This window comes from Amblyomma americanum, chromosome 7 (assembly GCF_052857255.1).
Source record: "Amblyomma americanum isolate KBUSLIRL-KWMA chromosome 7, ASM5285725v1, whole genome shotgun sequence".
NCBI classification, from domain to species: domain Eukaryota; kingdom Metazoa; phylum Arthropoda; class Arachnida; order Ixodida; family Ixodidae; genus Amblyomma; species Amblyomma americanum.
Window position 1 is genome coordinate 121,648,887 of NC_135503.1, and position 12,501 is coordinate 121,661,387.

Below are 12,501 nucleotides of genomic sequence, written 5' to 3' on the forward strand. Positions count from 1 at the left end.
GAGCTGAAAAAGAAGGCTTCTCGATCCCTGAACATACTCAAAGTGCTGTCGAGAAAACACTGGGGAGCCGATAGGACATGTCTGTTACAAATATACCGCTCTGTAGTACGCTCTACCCTGGATTACGGATGTGTAGTGTATGGGTCAGCGAGACCATCGTACCTCAAACGGCTAGATCCGGTACATAATTTAGGTTTACGTCTCTCCACTGGTGCATATAGGACATCACCCATAAACAGTCTCCATGTAGAGACCAATGAACCTTCGCTTACAGATAGAAGAGCCATACTCACATGCTCATACATTCTAAAAATTCGTTCACTGCATGAACATCTATGTTACAGTATCGCCACAAAGTGCCTTTCTAGAACACTCTTCAACAGCAAGCCGCAAGCTACTCGGCCTCTCCTCTTGCGATTTGAAGACATGTGCCGGAGCCTTAGCATATTAGACGTATTGCCAAACATTGCCCGAAGGCGAGGTCCACTGCCGCCATGGCACAATTTCCCTGAAATCTGTGATTTCACTCTAACACAGTTCCGTAAAAAACAAATTCCGCAACAACATATAATACAAGAATTCCTCACACTCGAGGAAAAGTATACTACTTGCACAGCATTTTATACCGACGGTTCAAAAACAGATGCATACGTTGGAAGTGCAGTTGTACAGGGAAATTGGAATAAGATAGTAAGACTTCCACAGTGCGCTTCCATCTTCACTGCGGAATGTTACGCCATTTGTGTAGCCATAGAAAAAATACTAAACGAGAACCTACCCAACAGTATTATTTACACAGACTCACTAAGTGTGCTCACAGCCCTTCATCCTAGAAAAGCAATAACCCCGCTGCTTGGCGACCTCATACACAACATTACAACAGCCATAGCTCAAGGACAAAACATAAGACTCTGCAGGGTACAAAGTCATGTTGGCATAAAGGGCAATGAAAGAGCAGATTTGTGCGCTGCTCAAGCTTGTGAAAAGCAAATTAAAAACATAAATGTGCCCTATAGAGATTGCATGAACTTAATACATATTAATGCAAGGAAAAAATGGCAGTCCACTTGGAACAACGAACTAAATAACAAACTACGGTTAATAAAACCAGTCCTAGGTGAATGGAAGTCATGTGTGCACCAGAAACGTTTAAAAGAGGTCATTATCTGCCGTCTCCGGATAGGTCACACACACTTCACACACAACTTTCTGCTAAGGAAAAAAGACATACCAGTTTGTACATGCGGAGATGAACTTACAGTGAATCACATTTTAATTTCATGCTCGAAACTGGAAAGGCTACGGAAAATGTGTTTTTCTCCTTTTTATAACCAATGCATCCCTTTTCATCCAGCACTGCTCTTGAGTGATAACGCAATTGTGGACATGTCCTGTGTTTTTAGATTTTTTACAGAAGCTGGTTTTCTTAAAAATATTTAAATCATGACCCAGTACTTCGCCTGATACACCTCGGCCATTCCTCATTCCTGAGAAAAAGGGTTAGGTCTGTATTTGATTGGTTGGAAGCCTCGAGATCCTTACCCTGGTAAGGATGGCTGCTGAGGTGACCCGACCCCCTTTAAACGTTTTTAGTAGTACCCATTTCTAGCACCTCTTCCTTCATCATCATGAGGTAATTTTAACTATTTAAGCGCTCTGCACCAGCGACGATTTTCACATTTCTATAAAATCATCCAGAGATTTCTCCTATACCTCCAGCTTGGCGCATGATGGCCTTAGTTGCCTATGCGCCATAAAACCCAACACAACACAACACAACGCATCTCCTGTGTGGTATTATGGCAGAGTATACAACAAAAGGAAATTAGGAGTTATACAAAGAATTCCACTAATTCTAATAACCAAAGCTTATCGAACTACCCCAAATGTGGCCCTCAATATTTTAGCAGGAATTCATCCTATTACATTAAAAATCGAGCAAGAAAACGAACTATATTCAATTATGCAAAACGAAAAATCCTTCTCCTGGGAAAATTTTACGATAAAAAATGAACAAATACATGATAGGTATGATTTATGGGAATACCACCCAGCAGAGAAACCTAAATTTGAATACGAAGAAGAGATCATTGAAGCGGACATTAACATTTTTACAGATGGATCCCAAGCGCAACAGAAAGATGCAGAAGGAAACATTATTGAAATCAAGAATGGAGCAGCATTCGTAGTAATGGATAAATCAGGAAACCTATTAGAATATAAACAATATAAACTTCCTACTTATAGTAACAACTTTCAGGCAGAAACGATAGCCATCAAGAAAGCAGTAGAATATGTTAATAAAGAAAAACAGGAAAAAACATATCAAATAATAACGGACAGTCTGAGTACTTTTAAGTAATTTAATAATCACAACAGTGATAATTCATTTGTTCAAGCAATAAAACAGGAATTACTAAAGAACAAGACATCGAGAAAAGTGTTAGCATTTGTGAAAGGCCATAGTGACAATAAAGGTAATGATAAAGCACACGAATTAGCAAAAACCGCATGGAAACAAGGAGATGAAATAGATATTTCCATGACAAAGCAATTTATTAAAAAACAACTTCAAAAACAAATGTTCGAAAAATGGAACGTATTTTGGAGAGAAGAGGGGAAAAGTACGTACACTTATAACTGGATTAAAAACGTTAAATTTATTCCTGGACATTTTCCAACGGATCATTATCAGACTCAAGCATTAACAGGACACGGAAGATTTCCATTCTACATAGCTAGATTCAATATCAGCGATAATACCCGATGTAATTGCGGAAAAATCCCGGTTAACTTTGATCACTATTTTGAAGACTGCTCACTTACAGAGAAACAAAGGAAAAAATTAACCAATATTGTAGGAAAGAATTTAGAACTAAGGAAACCGGAAATACTAAAAACAGAAAACACAATGCAGACAATAAGTGAAATGGTTAGGTTGATAGTGGAAAAATCCTATGAGTAATTACAGTTTTGATACCAGAAGTTACCCCTGCGGCCTTTGGCGAGGGGCGAGCATGCTTTGGAGGTATCAAAACCTACACCAACAACAAAAACAACGAAACATTAGGTTAGAAAGAAATCAACATATATATATATATATATATATATATATATATATATATATATATATATATATATATAAATTTACATTTTGAAAAACACATTGTAGCAACATCTGGAGGAGCAATGAAGTAAACAGGGAAGGAATTAACGAAACGCAGAAAACTTGTGAAGACAACCACAGTGAAGAGGAATTTAAACCGCACTAGCCTAAAGGATTGTCGATACATATATAACCGAAAATGAATTGATACACGGAGAGAAGCGGCAGACGTCAAGAGAAGAGGAAAACAACACAGACCAGCAAGAGCGGTTCGGCAAGGAGCAACTGAAAGCATAACGAAGCAAGAAGCTAGAAGACAGAAGTGAAGCATAACGAAGCAGAAGACAGAGTGAAGAAGTTTTTTTTCTTTTTTTCCCTCTTTTTCTTTTTTTTTTGCTCATTGGTTTCAATAAACGCCCCTGTTGCCGTGGCCGCTCCCTTGGCCGTGGACGCTGGATGGTAGCCACCTCACACTTTCTCCCTTCCACACATCTTTCTTATCCTTCCCCTTTTTTCTTTTTTTTCTTCTCCCTTTTGACAACCTGTCATTTTATTTATTTTGTACCTTTTTTTCATTTTCCCTCCTACCCGCGATACATTAGTGGTGCGGGGAGTCTACTTCTATTAGACTCATCTATATTCTGTCCCTATCTACAACTTCCTCTCCGGCCGCCGCCACGGACGGACGCACGCTCGGGAGCTCCCGCAGTCAGCCTACTTCAAGCCTACTCCAAATGAGTTGTACGCAGACTTAACTTTATTTCTCGGCTGATTATTCGCTCAGAACCTTGCCATATATATCAATCGATAGATATCGACGGTACAAAATTTTTGGTGTAATTATTTCCTTGATCGGCTGGTTAGATTCCAAATTACAGGCAAAAAACCCAGAAAAAAGCATTAATTCCTTTAAAATCTTCAATCTTTTTACATCTTTGCCGCTCCGCAATTAAAGAACGAACGCCGCTTCTCTCGATACCACCGCACCGACCACTCTTTCCACACCAACTCCTCCGCGACACTTTTTACATCGACCATAGAAAACACACTATTATACAACACTAATCACAACACCCAATAAGACAAACAAATAGCAACAACTTTTAAATCATTTGCCACACACGAAGACAGAACACCGCAAGGACCTCGCCTATCTATCCTCTATCGAACAACACCACAATCACTCTAACGACTTCAATACTTAGGCTTTAAATTAAAGAAATACACGAAATTCTATTGTTCTTACAAACACGTGATCCACAAAAATTGCCGTACACGAATGATCAATACACTATTACATTCCGCTCTCTATATTGTTTAGTTAGACCCCAGATTCGCACAAATCGGCCCACCTAGTCAAAAGATATCGATTTTTTTCTAATATTTTCAAATTCGGACCTTGTGTCAAAAACAAAACACGTGGCACTAAAACTTTCAAATACGCGATGGATGGCTCTATGACGGTGTTTCCCGCAGCATCCTCTTTATTTTAAAACTCTAGTCGAGAAAATCCTACACAAGGGCAACCACACCTACTCTTACACCAAGGATTGGGGGGAGAGAAACTTACTCCGGCATTCTCAAAGGAATGACCCCGCAACCCCTGAACACCTCCCCTTACGAGTCAGAGGGTGAGGAAGAGGGCGCCTCTGACGACTCGGGCGGCGAAGACGAGGAAAACAATCCCCCTTCAGTGGCCACAAGCCCGCCCGCTCCACCTCCCACTGCACAACGCGCCCCAACACCCGAGAGTTTTACACTTCCAACCGACAACGAGATACTTACAGAATTCATAGCAGAAAACGAGACAACATTCATGGAGGCCCTGCTCTCTAGCCAGCACCAGGGCATTAAAAAAATGACAAACAAAGAACTACTGCAGGCATTCCAAAATATCAAGAAGGCACTACTTGCTGCGGCATTAAAAAATTCAGAACTTCAGGGAGCACTCAACAGCATCAATGCTTACAACAACAAAACAACCACACCACCAGCCTCAACACCAGCCACCACAACAGACACGCATGCACCGCCAAACATAGTACAGGCCCCCACTACCCAAAAGAAAGCGATAATACAAGCCAAATCAGGTAATAACACTAATGCAGTGGCAAATTTTATTCGACAATCCTATGATCCGGGGGAATTCAACCTCACTGATGTGGAAATGAAGGTGACAAAGGACAAGGTCATTGTCACTTCATCCAATACACAGGCCATCACAAAGTTCAAAACCGCCATCGAACATAATCCCAAGGCTCACGACCTGACCACCCACACCCCAACACAGAGACCTCCAACCTTCAAACTGGCCGGCCTACCACACGGCCTAGACAAGGACACCATCATACCACTACTAATACAAGACAACCCAAACATTGCCACCAACACCGAAGACCTCACCCTCACGGCAGACTATACCAACCCCAAAGGCACACGGGTTGTCATCCTCACCACATCAATCACCACATACGGACACTCAAACAGAGGCCAACACTCCGCATTAAATGGCATCACTACCCCATCTACCTACATTTTAACACACCCATATGCCACAACTGCGCTACATACGGCCACGTGGCCAAACACTGCCGGAGTGAGGTGCGCAGGTGCTCTAAATGCGCTGGGCCGCATCACCATGAAGAATGCCGAGCACCCGTCCCAACGTGCCACCCATGCAAATGGGCTAACAAAAGCGATATCGAACACCCCCTGGGCAGCCGCAGCTGCACGGTCCTGCAGGAGCGGAACGCCTATGTAGAGTCCGCCTGGCACTGAGGGATACCAGCGATACAGCCCCAAACAACAAACACACCAAACACGACACCCTCCAACACAAAACACTCAACAGACACACAAAACGCATCAGCACACATCCAAATCCCAGCCAACCTCACTAATACTCATCCAGGCAAATTTAGCGCATGCAGCAAAAGCCAACGAATTACTTCACGTTTACCAGAAGCAACACTTTCACGACATCTCCCTCATACAGGAACCATATCATCACAACAAAATAACATGATTTACTCTTAACGACAGAATATTAGCCTGACCAAAATCCGAAAACAGCCATCATCATACATAACACCGAAGTTCAGGTCTTCCCAATCAAAATCACACCCACTCTAATCGCAGCACGCATCACATGGCATAAACATAAAATATTACTGATCAACTGTTATGCTCCACCAAAGGACAATATCAACATTGAACTTTCAATCATTGAAAACATCATGACTAACAATCAAGAACCCACATTCATAGCGGGCGATTTTAATGCTAAAAATCCAATATGGGGGGGCACCGTAGAAGACGACAGAGGCACCACACTCACAGAATTCATTAACACCAATAATTTAGCCATACTGAACAACCCGAACTCACCACCCACATTTGAAACAGCCAATGGCAGAAGCTGGATCGACGTCACTACGTCAACACCATCATTGCTCCCACATGTACACGATTTGGGAGTCCTGGACTACGAGAACCACAGCGACCACAAGAACATACAAACACAAATATTCCAGGGCAGATACCACCAGTCCAAACGCCTAACACAGAACGGAGCACAAAAACTACTGACCGACCTCGCGGGAGACAGATGGATGCACGAAACTGCAACACCAACACACCGTCACGCGACTCGAACATGTCGTAACACACTTCTGTTCCAAAATCAACAAACTCACAGCCAAATACGCAAAACACATTCACAACAAAAACACACCAAATCCATGGTGGAACACACATCACCCCAGGCCCGGACAACCTTACAACGCCAATCATTCAAGTACTATACAAGAAATTCTTCGCAAACATTTTCAACGCCGCACTTAAACTAGGACACTTCCCAACACAGTGGAAAGATTCGAAAATAATTCTAATACCCAAAAAAAGAATTCGACCATGCAAGACCACAACCGGGCCAATTTAGACCCATCGCACTAAATTCAATATTCGGAATTCTAGAAACCCTCCTTAAAGATCGCATCTACCACTTTCATTACACACACAACCTCTTCCCAAAGAACCAATACGGCTTCACACACAACGTCTCGACTAACATGGCACTCCACTCGCTTAAAACCACAATCAACCAAAACACTTCACAAAGCAACACCTCTCTACTTATTTCACTCGACATTAAAAACGCCTTCAACCTAATACTAAAAACTCACATTACCAACTTCCTCCAACAAAAACCTCACGACTCTGGTCAGACAGATACTCACAGACCGGACTATCTCCTACAACACTGGCCAAACCAAGATCTTTCAATCACTCATACACGGATCACCGCAAGGTCCCCCACTCAGTCCGCTACTCTGGAATATAACAATCACAGACCTCCTCAACACACCACTCCCAGACAACACATCAATACAAGCATTTGCAGATGACATAACAATTACAGTACACGGCACAACGAGATCATCACTCGAACAACGCGCTGCAGCAGCCTTAGAGGCCGTCCACCCCTGGGCCCACAACAAACAAATTCAATTCAGCTCACACAAATGTAAATTCCTTACTATCGGCAATAAATACCAAACCAGGCCACCCAAAATTAAGCTAGGAAACCAAACGCTCTCTAACACCACAACACTAAAAATTCTCGGCGTTACATTCGACTACAAAATGACTTTCCTTCCTCATCTCAAAGACATACAACAAAAAATAACAACACTTACTACAAACTTAGGCCGATTTACAGGACACTCATGGGGAATGTCACCTAAACACTTACGCGACATCTACATAAGAGCCTTTGAACGTATCATTTTATATGCATCCCCCATCTGCGGACCAACATCTCACCTACTCCGGAAACTAACATCCATACAACGCACCCCACTCCTTAAAATAACAAAAGCTTTTAGAACTACCCCCAACACAGCCCTCCCCATTCTGGCCAATATCCCTCCAATTCATCTCACCATCGAAAAAGAAAACGCACTATTCAGCATCTTACACGACAACACCCCCTTCACATTTTCTAACCATACCTTCCGAGCACACGAAATAGCGATCAAAACAGACCTTCGCCTCCTGCACCCCACAGACCGCATAGCCCTCAAGCACTCCAACGAACCAGCCAACACCTCCGATCTTTACATATACACCGACGGCTCACAATCTACATCGGGCACAGGAGCAGCATTTGTTGTCATTAACAACTACCAACAAACCATAACAACGAAGCAAATCAAACTCCACGACTACACCTCAAACTTCGAAGCAGAAGCCCTGGCCATCGAAAAAGCACTCGTGTACATAGCCGAAACACCACCACCACGGAAAACTATCTCCATACTCGCGGACAGCCTCTCCACACTAAAAGGTCTGGGAAACCCAACTAACACTAACCCCGCAATAAACAACATCAAAACAGTATACAGAGCAGCATCGCAGCACCACCCACTTACACTACGTAAAAGCAGATACAGGTATCGCGGGGAACGAGCTGGCTGACGAGGCTGCCAAGGAGGCAACCAAAATGGACAACATAACAGACACCCCAATGACGAAGCAATTTATCAAGACAATTACGCAAAGCAGCACGCAACCAATGGGCAACACACTGGCACACACAAGGAGACGGCACCACCACCTACCAATGGATCAAAAACCCAACACATATTCCACCCCATTTTCCCACGAACTACTACACCAGCCAGGCTATAACAGAACACGGACGCTTCCCACACTACCTACACCGCTTCCACAAGGCCACAGATCAAATTTGAAAATGTCACTCCCCTGCGCCGAACTTCAATCACTACCTTACAGATAGTCCTCTCACCGAATCCGAAAGACGCCCCATAGAAAAAATATTCGCCAACAAGTTACTTGCCCACAAACCCGAAATTATTAAAAATCATAACATGTACAAAAGCCTGGAAGAAATTGTCAAAAAAGTAAATTTATCCCTCGATCAAGTTTGACTCCCTTCCCTCGGGGCTCTCTCCAGTCTTCCCGTGCCCATACCACTGCCCATCGCACCATCGAGAACTATAGAACTACCTAACCACCTCACTACAGCGGCTTCACTAACTTTACTAACCCTACAAAAAACTAATGTCAAAACTCCTACCCCAGCTGCTTACTGTCTAACTTTCAAATCTGATCTGTTTACCTGAAATAAAACTCGGGGAGGGGGAGAGGGGGGAGGAAAAAGGAGAATGGTAATTCTCAGCTGTCAACAAATGGGGCCGGCCCCAGACCCAACTCGAACGCCAGGAGGCCGACATCGAACCAAGTCTTTGAGCACAACCCGCCCGGGCCCCGCTGCCCATCTTGACCACCAGAGCGGGTTACCCGCAATGGGCCCCGCAAGTGGCACTGATCCATCACTTGATGCTGAAATAATCAGTGCTGCGCCCTCGCAAGCGGCCCGTGAAGGGCACGCAAGTGGCAGGACAGCGGCACGCATAACATAAACTGCTGCGTAAAACACTGCTGCCATTGGACAGTCCGACTTCATCACAGTCCCATTAGGGCAATGGTCAGGGCCTCTGAGCCATAGACTACCCCAGAACGTGGCAGCAGACAAGCGAGCTCGCACAATCAACTACCGATAAGTCTAGGGTGGTCTAGTCGCACAACATAGCGACCCCCGAGTTATGGGCCTACAAACCCAGCCCGGGCTTCGAGAACATCAAATACCATGGGGAAAAAGCTCAAGATCTAAAACACTTTTGGTAAGGGGCCGTCTTCAGTGCAGCATCCCACTACGCCTCCACCCCCTCCTCGAACGTGGCGACGTGGGGGGAGGGGAGGTGCGTAAAGCGGGAAAACACAAAAACTAACAAACTAACCACTCTGGACAAGGAACAGCCATGGAACGCCCACTCGCTATCCCTCTTCACACTGCCTGTCGTACCACCAATTTCGCCATCATTCAATTTCTCGTCATTCAATTTCCATTCATTCCCACCCCTACTCATCACCTTCAACACCCCCAATCACAGGCCCTGAGGGTTGGACTTCAACATTCCCGATGAATAGGCTTAATAAATCTTAGCAGTACGAAAGGTTAGATGTCAAAATACAACACGCAACCCCACACCACCGGTTACACCATGACACGCCCACCCACTGATATCAGGATCCCAAATTCACCAATACTGCCATCCCATAGCACCCACAAACAACCGCAATGATTAACCCGACTCTCTTATGTATAATTGTGGGTACATGTGTGCTAGTGTACATGTATGTATCGGTGTGTGTGGATACATATATGTGCATATATATATGTATGCATACGTGTACGTATATGCGTGTGTGTATGTGTAAATATTCTATTAATCCTTTTCCCTCTTCTCTATTTTCCCTTATTTCTTTTTTTTGGCATGCGCGCGTGGTCGAGTATGCATATGGGCACGTATATATATCTCTACCTTATTGAACGTATACGGGTATATTTGCGTTTAGACACTTCATTCATTACTACTACAATTCTTCTTAATATGATTATTATCACCACTCTCAGTCTCTCTTGTTTTTGTTTTTTTTTTCCTTTCTTCTTTATTTCGTTCCCCCTTCTCATCCTCCCTCTTCGGCGGCTCCTAGGAACCGGCAACATGGGGGAGCGGAGCGGAGAGGTTGAGGGAACGAATTAATAGCTCACGAAATCAGAGCACAAAAGATAATGAAAAGAACTCACCACTACAGGCCACTAAAACCTTTTATTAGCATTTCAGAATCCCACTGGACCTCGAATTCTCCACCCCATCTACCCCCGGACACACCTGACCAAAAGACCAGGAATATCAAGATCAGAAGATTACATCAGAACTTCAATTAGATAACAAAATTCACCTGTTAGATCAGACCGAGAAGAAAGCTTGTCAACACCTTATCCATCATATTGTAACTACCGACATAATCATCTATTCTGTTAACCAACCATTATGCATAATAGTTAGTTATATTGATATTAATGGCGCAAAAGCAACTATGGCTATGATGCGCCAAACACAAGGTTAGGTTTTTGTTAAATGTTACGCTTTTTATACCTAGAGTTTGTTTAAAACATTGGCTTCATTAAGAAACTTAAAAATACTTGAAAGAGCAAAGAGTGGTTGATCACCTAAAAGCAACTTGGGGTGCAATGGGATGTATTCATTGTAGAGTGTTGTAAAATATTTTTTTCTCAGTTGTTCGTTTTGTACATGAAATTAAAATGTGGTTTACAGTGAGTACTTCGCCGCACATTTCGCAGAGAGGTTTGTCTTGTTTTGTAAGTAAAAAGTTGTGTGTAAGGTGTGTGTGCCCAATGCGTAGCCGACATAAAATAACTTCAGTGAAACGTTCTTGATGTCTACATGATTTCCATTCTCCTAAGACGGGTTTTATAGAATGCAGTTTGTTGTTTGCCTGTTCTTCCCATGCAGCCTGCCACTTAATTCTGAGTTTACTGTGCACTAATTTCAAAAAATCCTTGTGTGGTATGTTATCTTGTTTTATTTGATCAATTCGAGCTTGTGCTGCGCATGCATCTGCTCTCTCATTACCTACAATTCCAACATGGCTGGGCACCCAGCAGAATATAATGTTATGATTTTGTTTTTTTATTTTAATTATGTTATGTATGATGTTTCCTATAATGGGTTCAGCAGCGTTTCTACAGTGCAGCGCTTTGAGCATACTCAGTGAATCGGTGTAAATGACGCTATTTTTAATGTTTTCTTTTACTATTTGGTCTACGGCTACAAAGACTGCATAACTCTCGGCAGTAAAAACCGATGCATACTGTGGCAGTCGTATCATTTTTTTCATTTTTGTCTTGAATTACTGCACTTCCAACATGATTTTCTGTTTTTGACCCATCAGTGTAAAATTCAGTGAAGGTGTCATATTTTTCTTGCAGTTCAAAGAATTCTTGTAGTATGAGCTGATGTGGCATTTCCTTTTTATGTAAGTGTGTCAGTGTGAAGTCGCACACTGAAGGCAGGCTGTACCGTGGTGGTAAATTTTCATATTTTTGTGCAATATTCGGCAGGGCATCCAGTACTCCTAACTCTTCACATTTATCTTCAAAGCGCATTATTAGTGGCCGGATGGATTGTGGTTTATTGTTAAACAATCTTTCTCTTCGAGAGAAAGACAGGACCGTTCGAGTGGAACCTGTCTTCACCACAACGAAAGGGCGCCAGATCCCGGATTCGGTCCTCACAAGGGAGGGCCAGTCTGTCATCGTTGACGTCCAAGTGGTGGGTCTTAATGTCTCCCTCGACGATGCACATCAAGCTAAAAGAGCAAAATACATTGGAGAAGACCTTCATGCTCAGATCTCGGATCGTCCGGTCATCGTCACTACAGCGACTGTCTCCTTCAGGGGTTGCTGGGCAAAGCCCAGTGTCGACGCCCTGCGGAGCCTTGGC

The 12,501-nt window shown here is 43.3% G+C and overlaps 1 protein-coding gene and 1 long non-coding RNA gene across 2 annotated transcripts in view; both read left to right on the top strand.

The window, feature by feature from the left end:
- Nucleotides 1-12,066, top strand: part of LOC144099519 (uncharacterized) — a 48,278-nt gene extending 36,212 nt beyond the window's left edge. The window contains exon 4 of the long non-coding RNA XR_013307420.1: nt 10,811-12,066. This is a non-coding gene — a long non-coding RNA (uncharacterized LOC144099519). The remainder of the gene's footprint in view (nt 1-10,810) is intronic.
- Nucleotides 4,695-8,748, top strand: LOC144096845 (uncharacterized). Its single transcript, XM_077629699.1, has 2 exons — nt 4,695-5,538; nt 7,302-8,748. Exons 1-2 carry the CDS (start codon nt 4,695-4,697, stop codon nt 8,582-8,584), a joined length of 2,127 nt encoding a protein of 708 aa, XP_077485825.1. The 3' UTR covers nt 8,585-8,748.
- Nucleotides 12,067-12,501: the final 435 nt, after the last annotated feature.